Source organism: Camellia sinensis, chromosome 11 (assembly GCF_055761805.1).
Source record: "Camellia sinensis isolate YWXY chromosome 11, ASM5576180v1, whole genome shotgun sequence".
In the NCBI taxonomy this organism is placed as follows: Eukaryota; Viridiplantae; Streptophyta; class Magnoliopsida; order Ericales; family Theaceae; genus Camellia; species Camellia sinensis.
Genome location: NC_138971.1, coordinates 71,650,034 through 71,670,829, shown reverse-complemented (window position 1 = coordinate 71,670,829; position 20,796 = coordinate 71,650,034). Strand labels below are relative to the sequence as shown.

Below are 20,796 nucleotides of genomic sequence, written 5' to 3'. Positions count from 1 at the left end.
ACCTAGAAAGCATACAAACCAACTAATTCCTTTTTCTTTTTTTTCTTTTTGTAGTAGGCAGGTCAATTGATTGGTTTGAGGCAAAAGTGGTGTTGGGTATGAGGTGAGGAAAAGCCGTGAATTTCATGTAATGATTTTTTGAAATGATTTAGATTTTAGAAATCCATCTTCATGTAATGAGTTTTTTAAAATGGGTTAGATTTAAATGTGTTTTTGAATGGTTTTGATTCCAAAAATATTAAATTGATAAATGAACCAACACAATTATTGAAATGGGTTTCTGAATGAGTTTCTAAAATCAATTTTCATGCACTGATTTTCGGAAACTTATCTTTATTTTGTTTAATTTACTTCCCCAATGTAACTATTTTCTTTATATCATTTGGAGTATTAATTATGTTTTGCTTATTCTCTTTTTAACTGTTTCGTTTCTCTACTTAATTATGTTTAATTCAGTTTCATTCTCTCTCTTTCGTTTTTCTGTTGTGGTAAGTATCTTTTATAAGTTTGTAATCTTTGTTTAAAAAAATAGTACATTTAATTTTATTTAATGAACCTTTGGGTTTAATTTTAGTTATATTTGCCCATTAACTTGATTTCAAGTTTGATTTTTTTGGTTGCCTACTAATTGTTATACATATCGCTTCAACTAGAGAATGAGTTAAGCATTATCACAGGGATGGAAACTCAAAGGAGCATGATCATCCAAAAATGGATACTTCACACAAGGTAAGCTTGAATTGTTTAAAAATATAATTTTGTTCGGTTTTATAGTCTTCAAAAATTCTTCTTCCTTATAACAAGACTCTCTTAGTCTTAATAAAGAAAATTATTCGCTTCCCTTACAAAATTTGAGTTTAATTCTATTTAGAGGTTTGTATGATTTATCGGCGTTCTCAATTGGTCTATCTATACTATTATTTGCTTTTTTATTCATTATTTTACTTTAGTAATGCATACATATGTCTATTCTCACTTCGCCATTGAATGACATAATTCAATTGACCATAATAGTTATGTTCAATTCTTCTTAATTCGTAGCTATTGATTTTCCTATTTCTCATATGTATTTTGATGCAATTTTTCATGTTACATTTTCTTTTGATGCAATTATTCTTCATTACAATTTCTTCCGATTTTCTCATATGCATTTTGATGTAATTTTTTATAGCTATTGGTTTTTTGAAGCAAATTTAAGCGAGTGATTTTGTTGCAAGTCATTGATCTATATTAGAAACATTAGGTTACGTTGTTTCTATTGGTGTCGTTGGTTGGTTCTCTCATGTTAATTTTTTTTTTTTTTTTTTTTTTTGAGCTAGGATGGTTCTTTTGTACCAAAATGTTCATTGAGCTTTATTTGAAGGCATTTAAACCTGAGAAAACGAAAGGGTTACCGGTTATGATTCAATAACATTCTTTTATTGAAGGTTATCCCATTCTAACTTGCTATAGTGTATATATTTGGACTTTTAGTTTAGCAAATGTTTCTAGATTCTTTGCTTGTGCTACATTCAAATATATAATTCATTTTTTGGACTTAATTTTGAAATTTGCTATTTGAAATTTATAAATGCTTTTGCTAATTCAACGTGTCGAAACAATTTCAGTTTCTTATATGTGAAGTTTTAAGTCAGAGTGATATTACCATTTTGAAATGATTTATTACCATTGAGTTTTGTAGCATGTGATACCAAAAAAATTGTTGGCAGTGCCTTCAGGCATGGGTTATCCCTAGTATTATATATTAAACATTAAAAGGCTAATAACCATCCATTAAATAATAATCATCCAAAAATATCAACAAAAACAACCACTCATTACATGATCATCATCCAAACGCATAAGAAAAATTAATTTGGTAAAAAAATAAAGTATTTATCATTTTTTATATAATTTTATTTTTGGTGTGTAAAAATAATTTATAAAAATTTAAAAATATTTTGACATTTATTTTTGTCAAACTAATTTATATTTTATCAAATTGATGACTTTGTCCTTGAAATGGACCAACAAGGTCTTCAATTGTCCTTATTTGGAATGAGATTCAAAATTCAAGAGTAAATGTATCACAATTGAAAAGTTAGGAACTAAAGTAATCTCAAACTACTGGGACTGATTGTGTGATTTTCCCAAATTAATCACCAACACAATCATCCATCCAAAAATTTTGAGCGGGAAAAATTATGTGACATAAATGACCTCGTTTGCAATTTCTGTGTTCTCATTTTTATTTTTCATAATTGTGCTATGAATTTTTCTCACTCAGAATGCCTTTGTAAAATGTGAAGCTCCCCACACAAATACTAATTACTTACTTCCAATTGTAGTCTATAGGCTATAGCATAATAATTTCACCATTTATTGGTCTTAAATACATACAGCCACTTTAACTGGTACCACAACTTTGGATCATTATATATATTCAAGCACAAAATGAATACAACAAGAGGCAAAACCAGAGCTAGCTCTTATTGGGTTTGCTTGCTGTCTTCTCACCTAGATTATCATGGCTGGAATACTTGCTCTCTTAACTATGCTTTCTTTAGCTTTCTTTCTTACAGAAACCTCTGTCCATGTCCCCGCATTATATGTATTCGGGGACTCAATTGTTGATGAAGGAAACACGCAGCCATCTCCACCATATGGCATTGACCTTAACACAACAATACCCATTCGTTAGACCAATGGAAAAATTGTTGTTGATTTCATTGGTAAACTTTGGATTCTTTTTATTATTGCTCTCTCCCTCTCTCCCCCTCACTCTCTCTCTCCCTCTCTCTCATTTTTTTCATGGTATTATACCAAATGATCCAAGAAATATCCTCTTGTTTGTGGCGAGCTTCTTGGGATTGCCATTTGTTCAACCTTCCACGAACACTTAAGGAGTGGAAATATCCAAAACTGGTGTAAACTATGGATATGCTGCTTGTGGTTTGTTGCGCCAAACTGACCCTGTAATATAAATAACAATATTTTCTTGTTCGAATTATTTTACTTCTCTATAAATATACATGGTGATTGTTTTAATTTTAATTTTAACGTTAATTTTTGCAGAAGAATTGTTCTTTTGAAGATCAGATCGGCCAATTTAATTTAACTGTGGCAAATGATCTTACAAAAGCATTCAACGAACGCGAACTTGTCTAACATTTGACAAGTTCTGTTTTTCTTGTTTCATTTGGCATAAATGACTACTCCTTCAACTATCTGTCCTCTGGGGTTGTGAGCAAAATGGCACCCCAAGAATTCGCAAAAATACTTCTAAATGAAATGTCGACGGGTTTGAAGGTAAAAAAGTTGGTGAGTTTCAAATTTTCTAGTGTTTGGAATACGTAATATGAAGATATGTTAACAAAAATGACATGTTTTGCATACATTGTATAGATTGGGGGTTAGGAAATTTGTAGTTAAGAACATTTGGCTGTTGGGATGCACACCAAACTTTGTCAATCAGACCCTTGGGCAGTTTCTTGCAATGAAACTATCAACCAGCTGATCATTCCTTATAGTAACAGTTTTCCAAGCATGCTGAATGATTTACAATCTTATCTTATTGGTGCTGCTTTTTCACACTCAACGATTTCCAGTTCGTGACAAACTTGATGCAGAATTCGGGAAAATATGGTATGTAAAACTACTTTTAAACTATGGCATTTAGAAGCTTCATGTTTTCACACAAAATGTTGTTTCATATGAGTGCATTAGAAACTCCATTGATTTTAAGAAATGGAATGACAAGCTTTTTTTGTTTTTTTTTAATGGAATGAGTACTTTTTTGTTTTAAAAAATCTCAATCATAATTAATGTGGCCAATATTATGTTTAGAACAAAAAATGACCCAATTATTAGGCCTCAAGTTCATAACCAGATTCGGTTGGCTAATAGCCCACCTTCACCTTATCAAGCAAACTAAACATAATATTGGCCACATTAGTTATGATTGAGATTTTTTAAAACAAAAAACTACTCATTCCATTAAAAAAAATAATAATGGAGTTTGTACTGCACTCATATGAAACAACATTTTGTGTGAAAACATGAAGCTTCTAAATGTCATAGTTTAAGAGTAGTTTTCCATACCCATATTTTCCCGAATTCTGCATCAAGTCTGTCACGAACAGGAAATCGTTTGAGTGTGACAAGGCATCACCAGTAAGATAAAATTGTAAATCATTCAGCATGCTAGGAAGACTGTTACTATAAGGAATGATCAGCTAGTTGATAGTTTCATTGCAAGAAACTGCCCGAGGGTCTGATTGACGAAGTTTGGTGTGCGCCCTAACGGCCAAATGTTCTTAACTACAAATTTCCTAGCACTCAATCTATACAATGTCTACAAAACCTGGCATTTTTGTTAACATATCTTCATACTACGTACTCCAAACACTAGAGAAAATTTGAAACTCACTAACTTTTTACCTTCAAAGCCATCGACATTTCATTTAGAAGCATTTTTGCGAATTCTTGGGGTGCCATTTTGCTCACAACCCCAGAGGACAGATAGTTGGGGGAGTAGTCATTTATGCCAAATGAAACAAGAAAAACAGAACTTGTCAAATGTTGGACAAGTTCTTGTTCGTTGAATGCTTTTGTAAGATCATTTGCCACAGTTAAATTAAATTGGCCGATCTGATCTTCGAAAGAACAATTCTTCTGCAAAACTTAAAATTAAAATCAAAATTGATACAATAACCATGTACATTTATAGAGGACAGATCATTGGAGGAGTAGTCATTTATGCCAAATGAAACAAGAAAAATAGAACTTGTCAAATGTTGGACAAGTTCTTGTTCGTTGAATGTTTTTGTAAGATCATTTGCCACAATTAAATTAAATTGGCCGATCTGATCTTCAAAAGAACAATTCTTTTGCAAAAATTAAAATTAAAATCAAAATTGATACAATAACCATGTACATTTATAGAGGACAGATCGTTGAAGGAGTAGTCATTTATGCCAAATGAAACAAGAAAAATAGAACTTGTCAAATGTTGGACAAGTTCTTGTTCATTGAATGCTTTTGTAAGATCATTTGCCACAATTAAATTAAATTGGCCGATCTGATCTTCAAAAGAACAATTCTTCTGCAAAAATTAAAATTAAAAAAAAAAAAAATGATACAATCACCATGTACATTTATAGAGGACAGATAGTTGAAGGAGTAGTCATTTATGCCAAATGAAACAAGAAAAACAAAACTTGTCAGATGTTGGACAAGTTCTTGTTCGTTGAATGCTTTTGTAAGATCATTTGACACAGTTAAATTAAATTGGTCGATCTGATCTTCAAAAGAACAATTCTTCTGCAAAAATTAAAATTAAAATCAAAATTGATGCAATCACCATATATATTTATAGAGGACATATAGTTGAAGGAGTCGTCATTTATGCCAAATGAAACAAGAAAAACAGAATTTGTCAAATGTTGGACAAGTTCTTGTTTGTTGAATGCTTTTGTAAGATCATTTGCCACGGTTAAATTAAATTGGCCGATCTGATATTCAAAAGAATAATTCTTCTGCAAAAATTACTATTAAAATTTATACAATCAGCATGTACGTTTATAGAGGACAGATAGTTGAAGGAGTAGTCATTTATTCCCAATGAAACAAGAAAAACAGAACTTGTTGACAAGTTCTTGTTCGTTGAATGCTTTTGTAAGATCATTTGATACAGTTAAATTAAATTGGTCTATCTGATCTTCAAAAGAACAATTCTTCTGCAAAAATTAAAATTAAATTTAAAATCAAAATTGATACAATCACCATGTACATTTATAGAGAAGTAAAATAATTCGAACAAAAAAAAGTTGTTATTTATATTACAGGGCCAGTTCGGTGCAATAAACCACAACCAACCTGTCCATAGTTTACATCAGTTTTGGATATTTCCAATCCTGAAGTATCTGTGGAAGGTGGAAGAAATGGCAATCCCAGGAAGCTTGCTGCAAACAAGAGGATATTTCTAGGATCATTGGGTATAATACCATGAAAAAAAGGAGGGAGGGGGAGAGAGAGAGACAGAGACAGAGAGCAATAATAAAAAGAATCCAAAGTTTACCAATGAAATCAGCATTAATTTTTCATTGGTCCAGCGAATGGATATTGTTGTGTTAAGATCAATGCCATGTGGTGGAGTTGGCTGCGTGTTTCCTCCATCAACGATTGCGTCCTCAAATACGTATAATGCAAGGACATGGGCAGAGGCTTCAGTCAGAAGGGAAGCCAAAAAAAGCATAGTTAAAAGAGCAAATATTCCAGCCATGATGATCTAGGCGAGAAGAACTGCAAACCAACCTAATAAGAGTTTGTTGTAGTATTGTCTTTTGTTGTATTCATTTTGTGTTTGGATATATATAATGGTCCAATATTGTGGTACCAGTTAAAGTGGCTGTATGTATTTAAAACTAATAAATGGTGCAATTATTATGCTATAGAGTCTATAGATTGTAATTGGAAGTAGGTAATTAGTGTTTGTGTGGAGAGCTTCACATTTTAGAAATGTATTTTGAGTGAGAGAAATCCAAAACACAATAATTAAAAATAAAAATGGGTGCACAGGAATTGCCAAACAAGTCATTTATGTTGCATATAATTTCCCTGCTCAAAATTTTTTTGGTGGATGATTGTTTGTTGGTGATTAATTTGGATGAATCACACAGAGTCCCTGTAGTTTGGGATTTGTGTCATTTTAGTCCCTAACTTTTCAATTGTGATACATTTGATTTTGTGACCTGGTTGGCCACACTTAAAACAGGAAAAACCACTCGGTGCACTCTTCCCCAGGCCTGGTGCACTCTTCCCCAGGCCTGCACTAGGCAAAGGGAAGGTGGATCTAGACTGCTGCGGTTGAGACTGACTTGGAAAAGTGCTCCTGCTCTTCTTGTTGGGTCTGTAGTCCCTGTATGACCCTCGACCCCTAGACCTTGAACCCCGAATTCTCTTCTCCTCGGCCTCCACGGTAATCTCTACGTGTGCCGTCACTTCCACAAGACAGTCATAGTTCCGGATCATATTTCCAGCAACCTTGAACAAGATCTTGGTTCTCAACTTCTTCTCAATTTCAATGCAACGGTGTTCTTCCGTTGCCACCAACTCCGGTGCAAACCGGGACAAACTAGAGAAGGCCGCTTCAAACTCGGCCACGGATATATTAAGTTGTTTGAGATCTTGAAATTCTTGCCTCAACCTCTCCCTAACAGTGGGAGGTAAATATTTATCTTGGAAAGCCACCATAAATGCTTCCCACGTCGGCTCTACTGGACCCTTGGCGTACTTCCACCATTGGTTCGTATCTCCTTTGAGATAGTAACTCGTAAGAGTCACTCTTAGCTCACTGTCTTCAATGTGAAGCATCTCAAATGTCTTCACCGTTTGCTCGAGCCACTCATCCGCCTTCTTAGGCTCGGGGCCACTATGGAACTCATCTGGTTTGGCCCGTAAAAACTCCCTAGTGAGAAAGCTCGCCCTCGTCGCTACGGCGTTCTCTCTAGATTGGTTCTCCGCCCTCAATATATTCATCGACTTCCTCAAGGCCCCCGCCATTTCTTGGGCTAGGGCTCCAATTGCGGCTTGACCCGCTTGTCCCAGAAATTCTGCTTGTCCCACTTGCTCGGCACATTAGCTTGGCCCAACGCCTCCTGTTGCACCGGAACCTGATGGGCCGGTACTCCATGCACACCCCTGCGAGCCCTACCACGCCTTCCACCTCTAACACTACGGGTTTGAACCCTTCCTGGCATACTAATTAAGGAACAAGATAAACAATTCAGCACATAATCTCAAATGTGCCTGCGATCTCTCTCACACGTTTGACCACAACAATTTAATATATTTTCTATCATATAAACAATTCAATTCCACTCTACATAAGCACTTAGTCACGTAAGCACATACGGATTATCCTTTTGTGATCGAATTCGTCCCATGAAAGACCAAGAATTCTTCGTAGAATGAGTATTGATAAAGTACCATTCTAATAAGACCTCAAGGAATTTAACAGGCGCAAACATCCCAAAAGTCCAATCCCATACGTATCTAGTCATGTAAGCATGTTATCATATAGTCACAAAATACAAAACATCTCCTACTCATGCGAAATGAACCCATTGTGGACTAACAACCACTCCCCGCGAGCCTTAATTATTCAAACCCGGTAGCTCTGATACCAAGTTGTAACGCCTCAAAATTTCTCCAACATAATCTAGGTACATCAACTAACATTTATTATAGAATAATAGCAATTCCCAAATCATCATAACATTGATCATTAAAGTTTGTACAAAATAGTCCCATATGCAAATTATACATTCAATGATATGAAATACATGAATCTATAGCATGTAGAACGTAAAATCCAAAAATAAATAAAATGCCCTCAAGGGGCTTACATGTTTCAAGGCTTAAGCCTGGTTACACAAAATATGGTTTCTTGAACCCATACATATATAGCCCTTGGCTTACAAAAAAATAAATAAATAATATGGTCATAACAAAATAGAGCCTTGTGCTCTCAATACATACATCCACATCCTAGTTTGGCGGATTCACCACATCTTTCCCTGCAGCAAAATCCCATAGGGGTGAGCATAAAGCCCAATAGAGAAATCCTTAACAAAGTATATACATTTTATACAAGCCTCATAAAAAGGAATGCATATGCCATGCTACTCTTTTGACGTGAAAATCAGATTATCATCTTTTGAGAATCCTTTTTGCTCAATGATATCTTGAAATCTCAGCAATGCATAAATTATCAATTTAATTCAAGGGGGGCGGTAAATACAACTCGGGTAATCCCTAGGTTGGTGTCTGCAAGTAGGCATAACTAGCACTACCAATACCCCACTTTACCGGTTGCTAATCAGAAGGGAAGTGGTACTTCCTCCGTGCGTGTTTTCGGTCTCTCACCTCGGACACTCAGGCCAACTTAATCAATTCCATCTACACCTCCTCTCTTTACTTACCAACGTATTTATCCCAAAACATTTTAATAGTTTCATTTCACTACATTTCTTTCCCAATGCAAATGTTTTCAAATCTCAACTCAAAATTTGTATACCATGCAATAATAGAAATGCCAACGCAATATATATATATATATATATGTATCGAGGCAAAATAATAATCCTCCATTGACAATATTTCCCACACAATTTATCAAATTTGATCACAAACTCCCATTCTCCTTTTCAATGCGATTTCATCAATTATCATGTATGAATATATATATATATATATCCAAGTGTTGCATCAATTCCATATTTCATGCGTTCTCATCAATTTGCCATTTCATAACTACGTATGTATATGCATTTAACAATAAATTCAAACAATGTCTCCAAACCCTCATACATCAAGAAAGTTGCCATATTTGCAAATAATAATATGAAATTTCCACTCACTCTTTCATTTAACAGAAGAAAATCCATAGATTCTCAACATTTTCCAAAACCCCCAATTTCTAGGTTTTTCACCAAAACTAGACATTCCTTCATTTCTTAGTAAAACTTCACTAAAAACATCATTCTTAAGTCAATATGATTCAACTATTCAAGAAAATCTTTGAAAAGAAACAAGAGATGAATTCTTTTCCTTCTAGAGCCAAAAACTAAATTTCAAAACAATTAAAGAGGAAATCTCTAAATTAACCGAAACTTGCAAATATATATATATATATAACTCTAAGAAAAATCCCTACCTCATGTTCTTGGAGAGAAAAGAGATGAAATCCCCAAAAATCAATGGTGACGAATCCCGATCTTCACCGCACACAATGTAACTCTCGAGGAGCTCTTCAACTTTGATGAAGGGACAAAGGGTAAAACTCTAATGGAATAAGGGAAATCAAAGTTTGGATCATGTTTGGTGTAGGAAATGTAGAGAGGAGGAGGAGAAAAGGGTTTTTAAAGAGAGAGAGAGAGAGAGAGAGAGACATACAAAGTGATATACACACAGCCCAAGCTGGATTTTTCGGACTCAGCCCGTCCTGTACGTGCGACCCTCATCCCCGCACGTGCGGCTCTCCCAATCCGCACCTCCTCCCGCACCTGCATATAATGCAGTGTGCAAGCCCGGAATTCCTCAGATTCCCGCACGTGCGGCCCTAGTCTTCCAGCCCATAATTTCCTCGGCTCAATCCCGGCACTCCGGACCAAACCCACACCCTCTGAAACAAGTGAAACTCAACATCGGAGTAAACAAGAACGAAAATTTTGAAAAAAGAGATCCTCCGAACACAACAAACCCAAAGAGAATGATGAGTGAAGGGACGCACGACGTAGCCGGCCATTACAACCTTCCCATCATTGGAAATTTTGTCCCCGAAATTAAATCAACTACTCAAAAAGAAAAGTTTCTAGCAATCACAACCATGCTATTACAATTTCAAACCGCAAAATGAATTCTCAACCTACATTTACTATTCTCATCATGATTACCACACTAACATTGACCATCCAAGATAAACATATGCATGGAGCTTTTCAATAAATTTAGTAACAACTCACAACTTCTTCATGCTTGAAACAATAATGTACATAACAACACGTACTTAACAATTTCAATACATTTCCCCTCAACGCTAGGGAATAAGACTAATGAAAAACTACTTAAGCATGTTCAAATACATCTGGATACTTAGAGCGGACTTCTGCGTCCCGCTCCCACGTTGCTTCCTCAACCCCATAGTGTCTCCACAGCACCTTTACTAATGGTATAGTTTTACCCCGTAGCACTTGCTCCTCGGGTATCTAGTATTTGGACCAGTCGCTCTTCGTAAGAGGCATCCTCGTCTACCTTCAAATCAACCCAATCAAGCACATGAGAAGGGTCGGGCTCATACTTCCTAAGCATAGACACATGGAACACATTGTGAACTCTCGAAAGTTGTGGCGGTAAAGCCAACCGATACGTCACTTTCCCAATTCTTTCCATTATCTCGAAAGGCCCAATAAACCTCGGAGACAACTTACCACTCTTACCAAATCTCATCAAACCCTGTCTTGGTGAGATCTTAAGGAACACATGGTCACCAACTTCGAAAGATAAAGGTCGTCTCCTCTTATCAGCATAACTTTTCTGTGGGTTTTGAGCCGTAGCTAACCTCTTTCAAATGAGGGCAACCTTCTCAGTTGTCTCTCTAATAATTTCCGAACCCAACAGCGGTGCATCACCTACCTCGACCCAACAAACCGGTGATCTACAAGGTCGGCCATACAATGCCTCAAACGGTGCCGTCTCGATGCTAGCTTGGTAACTATTGTTATAGGCAAACTCAATCAACGGTAAGTGCCTCTCCCAAGACTCCTTGAAGTCCAAGACGCAAGCTCTAAGCATGTCCTCCAAAATGTGAATAGCATGCTCCGTCTGTCCATCGGTTTGAGGGTGGTGAGCGGTGCTAAAAGTCAACTTAGTTCCCAACACCTCTTCAAGGCTTTGCCACAACCGGGAGGTAAAACGAGAATCTTTGTCCGATACAATGGTTACGGGAACTCCATGAAGTCGAACTATCTCTCTAATGTACAACTTTGCCAAGTACTCAATTGAGTGGCCGGTACGCATCGGAATGAAATGCGTAGAGTTAGTCAACCTATCAACAATCGCCCAAACGGCATCCTTGCCTTGCTGTGTTCTAGGATGCCCAACTACGAAATCCATGGTGACGTGCTCCCATTTTCACTTAGTTATCGGTAAGCGTTGTAGCAAACCCTCTGGTCTCTAGTGTTCGGCCTTCACTTGTTGACAAGTAAGACAATTTGATACAAATAAAGCGACATCCCGCTTCATGCCCCTCCACCAAAACTGACGACTAAGATCATGATACACTTTGGTGCCTCCCCGGATCAATGCGTGAGTGATGGAACTCCCGAAGTACTTCTTCTCTACAAGATTCTGGTACAAACAAACGGTCTAGATAACGTACACTCAGATCCGAGTGAATGTTCTAACCCTTCTCTTCCTTCTCTTTGGAGAATTGTTATTGAATATGAAAGAGATTTGGATTTCTACGTTAAGGACTTGTAGCAATAATGGATAGATAGGTGGGCATGGAGTGTATGAGGGTTGTTTTTAAGTATTAAGGGAACTTGAACTTTGAGGTTATGGAGTTATAAGAAGTGTAATTAGTAAAAAGGAAATTGGAAATCAAAAGAGGAATATTAAAATGAAAATTAAATGAGGAATATTTTGAAATTGGTTAAAAAATTTAAAATGATGCTGTTCTTTAAATATATTTGTTTTCAAAAAGGATTTATGGTTTTTCTGATGATAATAGATAATTTTTATGGCTGGAAGTTTTCCTTAAATGTTCAAGTAAATTTTGAGAAAAATGTACTCTACGTATGATATTTTGAAATTACAAGACGTCACCTTACTATATGGTATCACCCTACACGCATGATCATTTCTATCTATAGAATGGTTATTGTTTTAGAACTTTGAGATTCCTACTGGGCATTACTGCTCATCCCTCGTCGTTTTACCTTTTTTTTTAAGTAGAGAATTCAGATTCATTAGTTGAAGAGTTAAGAAGTGCATGTGTCTCTTATGTGCAATTTCATCGTAAGTGTGAAAGAAGTAAGTATTGTACATTGATATTTGTAGCTTCGTAGCTGAAGCTTGGCATGTATTATTGCTATTGTTGTATTCATTGAGAGTGAACATGTGTTATTATGTCTCTATTAGTCAAGGGTAAATGATATTTGTTAAAAAAAGAAAAAAAAAAGAGGACCAAAAATAAAGGCGTTTGGTAATGCTTCCGAGTAATTAAAAATTGGGGCGTGACACTTTCATTGACATTTGTGAGTCCTTGATATGGTTATATAAACTATTTATTGAGTCCCTCTCGTCTGTTATTGAGTCCCTTCGAGCTCGCAGAATTTTTTTGAGCAGAATTTTTTAGATGATTATTTTTTTTTAGTCAGATACATTGTGTTTTCTCCTTTGTTATTGAGTTTATTTATTCCTTGATTTATTGTGTTTGTGTGCTCTGGTTTTTGTTCCATTGTGAATAGCATTTACATAGCAAATTTTGTGTTTGTGTGCTCTCATCCAATATTTCTCTTGCACCAGGTTTATGCAAAAGCCTATATAACAATGCTTGCAATAATATCAAAACCACTACTGTAATTAGTTAATTACTTAGAACAATGCTTGCAATAATATTTAATTCCCATATTGATGCTAAGAGAATGAAAAGAAACAATACAAAACCTTGATAGATATTCTATCACTATGGACATGTTTGGGGGTTGAGTAACAACACCCATGAAAAGAACAATAAGTAGTGAGTTAGAACATAGCAATAACTTAAAAATAAATAAACAAAAATTAAAGCCATCAAGTAAGGTGATACCCTCAATTTCAGAGCTCAGTTTGTCTAGAAAGTCGTTGATGTTTACCTCCCTTAAAAATTCATTGATTGGCTCTGGATGAAAGTCTTGATCCATAAGAATCTTGTTTTTGCCTCTGGCCTCATTTTCATGAATGCTCAAATAGAATGAGTTCCCAAAGGGTGTGGGAATGCTCTCTCACTCCAATTTATTAAAGTCATGCCACTGAAAAAATGTTTTCTCACTCAAGGAATGCTTAGGGAAAGCTTTGAGTAACTTAAAATTTGTTATTGAAAATTGAAACAAATTGTTTATGTTGGTTGTTGATTTATATATATACTAGCGTATGTCCGTGCCTGAAGGCACAATGTAAATAATGTTAGGATTAGAATATAATTGTAATCAACACTATTTAAATTTATTTTTTAATTTGATAAATTCACAAATTTATTATAAAATTTTGAAGTTCTCACCAAACTCCTCACGAAAACTCGCTTTTGCTTATATAATATATAGCTAGATAGATGTTTCTGAGTTTGTTTGATGGTGGGTCACCAAAGCTGAACAATGGTTGTTTGTCTATGCCATTTTCTTGGTATAGAAACAGGGATTTTAAAAAAATAAAATAATAGTATAATGATGTTGGGTGGTTCTGTTTTTGATTAAATAGTATAATGATGTTTAATAGTGTTGTTTTTTATTGCAGTGGTTCCTGTTGTAATTTTTTTTTTCCATTTAAATTTTTTTCGATTAAAGGCATTGCAGTTTGGTTTCATATTTTGTTTATGGGTGGATTTGAATAGTTTGAACTATTTGATTGTTTTATTATTTATTAATTTTTTTTGCAGCTGCTGTTCTCAGGTGGCAGTCCGCCTAATCAATTTAGATTCAGTTTTGGAACTAAAATTTGACAATATTATATGTTATATTATGTGATGTGTATGTGTGTGTTTGCCCAGGAATCTGTTATGTTATGTGATGTTGTGTGTGAGTGTGTGTTTGACAGTATGTAATGGTTTCGATGGCTTCTACTGGGAATCAATTTTTTTTTTTTTTTTTAATCTAAATTTTGTTTTTTTTGTTGTGGCAATGGGTTGGCTGCTTCCCATGAGCAAATTAAATGGATTTAAAAGGTTGGTTTCATATTTTGCTTATGGGTGGATTTCAATAGTTTGAGCTATTTGATTGTTTTATTTATTTATTTATTTTGCAGCTGCTGTTGTTAGCATTTCAGTGCACCATGTTAACCGATTAAAGGTATCCAAATTCTTTAGGAGGATGCTTGGCTTCCATTGAGAATTAAATTGTTGAATCTGTTTGTTGTTTACGATTTTTTTTTAAATTTTATTTTGTTATTTGTAAGTTATTGAAATAAATTTACTCATTTCTAATATTGTTAAATTTACTAATTTCTTATGGCATGTTTGTTTATGTAGTGTTGATTGAATTTTTCCCCCTTCAATTTCTCTATGGATAACTGAAAGAGGAGTGCAGAGAAGTTGTGCATAATTGTTTGTGATTCTTTATGGTTTTGATTTCATTTATATGAATATGAATTAGGTTACTATGAGATGACATAAGTCTTTTTCAATGAAATGAGTTTCTATGAATGGGTGACTTCTATTTGTTTTTCTTCTCTAAGACGAGATGAGTCTTTTTTTATGAATGGATCTTCAATGTTCAAAATTGTCACTCAGTATGGAAGGTTGAAACAGTGATTGTGCTTAATTGCTATTTACTACCTTCAGCTTGGTTTGCTTATTCATATGTTCATAGAAATGATTTTTCATGCTTTTTGGCACTCACATTTGTGGATTGAAATGTCACATTTGTTTGGTTACTAATTTATAGTTGTAAAGAGCATGCATTTGTCTATTCACTCTCAAATTGGCCCCTCTATAAAACATGTATATTCAAATTGGTGAATCAAACAGTGGGAGTTGGATCTTATTTTTAATAACAAACAATGGGCAATTTGTAGGGGGTTGATTTTGGATAATGGAGCTTGCTTACTTATATTTTCTATTCTTCCTTTTGTTTCAGGTACATATGCCTTGGCTTGAAGGAGTGTTTGATTCGCTCATAAAAAGTTGTTGTGACTTTGATTGCTACAATGGTCGATTAGGTAATTGGTCTGCCTTTCATTGATGGATTTGTCAATAATTTGTTGTTTATCTATTGTTCAACTTGGCTTCATTTTACATGTTGTGAAAATTAAGAATCTTAAATTTTTATTAAATAGGCTTCATTTACATGTTGGCTATCTTCTGGATTATTAGTTAGGTTCAGAACCAAGAAGAGCGAGTACTTGATTTTTTTATGGTGATAATTTGGGTCTTCTATTTTAATTTTTGAATTTCATACAATTTTGATGATAATCATTGTGATAATTTTTACAATAATTTTAAAAATTAGCATTGTTTAGAATGCCTTTATGTTTGATTTTACTTTGTTTTGATTAGACTTGAAAAATTCAGGTTATACAATGAATGGAAGTGTTGTGTGGGTCCATTAGTGAATGTTTCAAGAAATGGATAGCAATGGCACAACAACCCATTAAACAAGTGAGTCTTTTTTATTCGTCACAGTTTTATATCTTTGATTGGGGAACTAGAAGTTTATTTATTGAGTTTCTTTTTGTTGTAATTTTTCTTCTTGATATAGGTGATTTTGGGGATGGAAGAGAAATTTAGATCAGGTCGATTCAATAGAATAACTTTGCCTGTTACTTTTTCCACACCCTATAACTCTACCAGTGCTTATAATTAATTACAATTTTCATTTTAAAATTTAGACACTATAGGCACAATTGTATATTCATTTTAAAATAGATGCGACAAACAAATATGATTATCATAAATTAAAATTTTGATTGGATGGGTTAGAGTCAATTTTTTTTCTTTTTCTTTTTCTTCTTCTTCTACCCTTTACCCCTGTCACTCTTAACTCAATATATTTTAGTTTCGTTGGGTGAAAATCATCTGTTATTTTGTACAAGAGCTGAGCCTATTCTTTCCTATCTTTTTTTTTTCTTTCGTCTTCTTCTTCTCTCATTTTTTATTTTACTTTCAAAGCGAGGATTGTAAGTTGTGATTAAAAAAAAAAAAATTTCAGCCTTGCTAGTTATTTTGCAAGACTATAAACGATGCTGAGATTGACTCAATGAGGTCTAGAAAGAATTTGTAAAAGAAAAACAGTAAAGAGGTCTAGATTAAAAAAAGCCAGTTTTAAGCCAATTGGTTGTTTCTTTTTTTTTTTCAAATATTTGGTTTTGGAACTAAATTAATTCAGTAGATCATCTATGTTATTAGTTAGTCATCCTGGAGTAATGAGTGATGGCATAAACTTACTTTATGCTTGAAGTAGTTTAAACCTACTTTATACTTTTAATTGGACGATTATGCATAATGGTTACCTCATAAGTGAAAAAGAAGGTGGTTTCACTTTCAACCCTTAATGTTGGTGATGTGCCCTCTTAAATGTTGTTGGCAAATTCTTGGTGATTGATTTGGAGTATACAACATGTTATCAATCACCTAGAAAGCATACAAACCAACTAATTCCTTTTTTTTTTTTTTTTTTTAGTAGGCAGGTCAATTGATTGGTTTGAGGCAAAAGTGGTGTTGGGTATGAGGTGAGGAAAAGCCATGAATTTCGTGTAATGATTTTTTGAAATGATTTAGATTTTAGAAATCCATCTTCATGTAATGAGTTTTTTAAAATGGGTTAGATTTAAATGTGTTTTTGAATGGTTTTGATTCCAAAAATATTAAATTGATAAATGAACTAGCACAATTATTGAAATGGGTTTCTGAATGAGTTTCAAAAATCAATTTTCATGTACTGATTTTCGAAAACTTATCTTTATTTTGTTTAATTTACTTCCCCAATGTAACTATTTTCTTTATATCATTTGGAGTATTAATTATGTTTTGCTTATTGTCTTTTTTACTGTTCCGTTTCTCTACTTAATTATGTTTAATTCAGTTTCATTCTCTCTCTTTCGTTTTTCTGTTGTGGTAAGTATCTTTTATAAGTTTGTAATCTTTGTTTAAAAAAATAGTACAGTTAATTTTATTTAATGAACCTTTGGGTTTAATTTTAGTTATATTTGCCCATTAACTTGATTTCAAGTTTGATTTTTTTTGTTGCCTACTAATTGTTATACATATCGCTTCAACTAGAGCATGAGTTAAGCATTATCACCGGGATGGAAACTCAAAGGAGCATGATCATCCAAAAATGGATACTTCACACAAGGTAAGCTTGAATTGTTTAAAAATATAATTTTGTTCGGTTTTATAGCCTTCAAAAATTATTCTTCCTTATAACAATACTCTCTTAGTTTTAATAAAGAAAATTATTCGCTTCCCTTACAAAATTTGAGTTTAATTCTATTTAGAGGTTTGTATGATTTATCGGCGTTTGCAATTGGTCTATCTATACTATTATTTGCTTTTTTATTCATTATTTTACTTTAGTAATGCATACATATGTCTATTCTCACTTCGCCATTGAATGACATAATTCAATTGACCATAATAGTTATGTTCAATTCTTCTTAATTCGTAGCTATTGATTTTCCTCTTTCTTATATGTATTGCGATGCAATTTTTCATGTTACATTTTCTTTTGATGCAATTATTCTTCATTACAATTTCTTCCGATTTTCTCATATGCATTTTGATGTAATTTTTCATAGCTATTGGTTTTTTGAAGCAAATTTAAGCGAGTGATTTTTTTGCAAGTCATTGATCTATATTAGAAACATTGGGGTTACGTTGTTTCTATTGGTGTCGTTGGTTGGTTCTCTCATGTTAATTTTTTTTTTCTTTTTTTTATTGTTTGAGCTAGGATGGTTCTTTTGTACCAAAATTTTCATTGAGCTTTATTTGAAGGCATTTAAACCTGATTAAACGAAAGGGTTATCGGTTATGATTCAATAACATTCTTTTATTGAAGGTTATCCCATTCTAACTTGCTATAGTGTATATATTTGGACTTTTAGTTTAGCAAATGTTTCTAGATTCTTTGCTTGTGCTACATTCAAATATATAATTCATTTTTTGGACTTAATTTTGAAATTTGCTATTTGAAATTTATAAATGCTTTTGCTAATTCAACGTGTCGAAACAATTTCAGTTTCTTATATGTGAAGTTTTAAGTCGGAGTGATATTACCATTTTGAAATGATTTATTACCATTGAGTTTTGTAGCATGTGATACCAAAAAAATTGTTGGCAGTGCCTTCAGGCATGGGTTATCCCTAGTATTATATATTAAACATTAAAAGGCTAATAACCATCCATTAAATAATAATCATTCAAAAATATCAACAAAAACAACCACTCATTACATGATCATCATCCAAACGCATAAGAAAAATTAATTTGGTAAAAAAATAAAGTATTTATCATTTTTTAAATAATTTTATTTTTGGTGAGTAAAAATAATTTATAAAAATTTAAAAATATTTTTTGACATTTATTTTTGTCAAACTAATTTATATTTTATCAAATTGATGACTTTGTCCTTGAAATGGACCAACAAGGTCTTCAATTGTCCTTATTTGGAATGAGATTCAAAATTCAAGAGTAAATGTATCACAATTGAAAAGTCAGGAACTAAAGTAATCTCAAACTATTGGGACTGATTGTGTGATTTTCCCAAATTAATCACCAACACAATCATCAATCCAAAAATTTTGAGCGAAAATTATGTGACATAAATGACTTGGTCTGCAATTTCTGTGTTCCCATTTTTATTTTTCATAATTGTGTTATGAATTTTTCTCACTCAGAATGCCTTTGTAAAATGTGAAGCTCCCCACACAAATTATGGTGATTGTTTTAATTTTAATTTTAACATTAATTTTTTGCAGAAGAATTGTTCTTTTGAAGATCAGATCGGCCAATTTAATTTAACTGTGGCAAATGATGTTACAAAAGCATTCAACGAACGCGAACTTGTCTAACATTTGACAAGTTCTGTTTTTCTTGTTTCATTTGGCATAAATGACTACTCCTTCAACTATCTGTCCTCTGGGGTTGTGAGCAAAATGGCACCCCAAGAATTCGCAAAAATAGTTTTAAATGAAATGTCGACGGGTTTGAAGGTAAAAAAGTTGGTGAGTTTCAAATTTTCTAGTGTTTGGAATACGTAATGTGAAGATATGTTAACAAAAATGACATGTTTTGCATACATTGTATAGATTGGGGGCTAGGAAATTTGTAGTTAAGAACATTTGGCCGTTGGGGTGCACGCCAAACTTTGTCAATCAGACCCTTGGGCAGTTTCTTGCAATGAAACTATCAACCAGCTGATCATTCCTTATAGTAACAGTTTTCCAAGCATGCTGAATGATTTACAATCTTATCTTATTGGTGCTGCTTTTTCACACTCAACGATTTCCAGTTCGTGACAAACTTGATGCAGAATTCGGGAAAATATGGTATGTAAAACTACTTTTAAACTATGACATTTAGAAGCTTCATATTTTCACACAAAATGTTGTTTCATATGAGTGCATTAGAAACTCCATTGATTTTAAGAAATGGAATGACAAGCTTTTTTTGTTTTTTTTTAATGGAATGAGTACTTTTTTGTTTTAAAAAATCTCAATCATAATTAATGTGGCCAATATTATGTTTAGAACAAAGAATGACCCAATTATTAGGCCTCAAGTTCATAACCAGATTCGGTTGGCTAATAGCTAACCTTCACCTTATCAAACAAACTAAACATAATATTGGCCACATTAATTATGATTGAGATTTTTTAAAACAAAAAACTACTCATTCCATTAAAAAAAATAATAACGGAGTTTGTACTGCACTCATATGAAACAACATTTTTGTGTGAAAACATGAAGCTTCTAAATGTCATAGTTTAAGAGTAGTTTTCCATACCCATATTTTCCCGAATTCTGCATCAAGGCTGTCACGAACAGGAAATCGTTCGAGTGTGAAAAGGCATCACCAGTAAGATAAAATTGTAAATCATTCAGCATGCTAGGAAGACTGTTACTATAAGGAATGATCAGCTAGTTGATAGTTTCATTGCAAGAAACTGCCCGAGGGTCTGATTGACGAAGTTTGGTGTGCGCCCTAACGGCCAAATGTTCTTAACTACAAATTTCCTAGCACCCAATCTATACAATGTATGCAAAACATGTCATTTTTGTTAACATATCTTCATATTACGTATTCCAAACACTAGAAAATTTGAAACTCACCAACTTTTTTACCTTCAAACCCGTCGACATTTCATTTAAAAGTATTTTTGCGAGTTCCTGGGGTGCCATTTTGCTCACAACCCCAGAGGACAGATAGTTGAAGGAGTAGCCATTTATGCCAAATGAAACAAGAAAAACAGAACTTGTCAAATGTTAAACAAGTTCGCGTTCGTTGAATGCTTTTGTAAGATCATTTGCCACAGTTAAATTAAATTGGCCGATCTGATCTTCAAA

General features: G+C 33.6%; 2 protein-coding genes across 51 annotated transcripts in view; one reads left to right on the top strand and one right to left on the bottom strand.

Annotated features, from left to right (window-relative positions):
- LOC114299797 (uncharacterized) overlaps positions 1-20,796 on the top strand; it is an 87,462-nt gene that overhangs the window by 8,852 nt on the left and 57,814 nt on the right. For 15 of the 50 annotated variants that reach the window (XR_014344014.1, XR_014344013.1, XR_014344012.1 and 12 more), the window contains exons 6-9: positions 55-103; positions 678-729; positions 15,372-15,453; positions 17,513-17,588. Coding sequence is in view for 1 of the 50 variants with exons in the window: in XM_082894080.1 (XP_082750206.1) it covers positions 55-103; positions 678-729; positions 15,372-15,453 (183 nt within the window). In the remaining 49 variants the exon portion in view is untranslated. Of the gene's footprint in view, positions 1-54; positions 104-653; positions 730-14,541; positions 14,586-15,371; positions 15,454-15,790; positions 15,893-15,992; positions 16,027-16,913; positions 16,963-17,512; positions 17,590-20,796 lie in introns of those variants that run through there. The other 35 variants (XR_014344033.1, XR_014344032.1, XR_014344030.1 and 32 more) reach the window with 12 other exon arrangements.
- On the bottom strand, positions 5,698-7,542 carry LOC114309129 (uncharacterized). The gene is made up of 2 exons (XM_028254829.2): positions 6,059-7,542; positions 5,698-5,942 (listed from the first exon to the last, which is right to left on the bottom strand). Exon 1 carries the CDS (start codon positions 7,540-7,542, stop codon positions 6,652-6,654), a length of 891 nt encoding a protein of 296 aa, XP_028110630.2. The 3' UTR covers positions 5,698-5,942; positions 6,059-6,651.

Bases quoted from the DNA above. Each gene is read 5' to 3' on its own strand.
- LOC114309129 (XM_028254829.2), bottom strand. From the start codon at position 7,542: ATGGCGGGGGCCTTGAGGAAGTCGATGAATATATTGAGGGCGGAGAAC.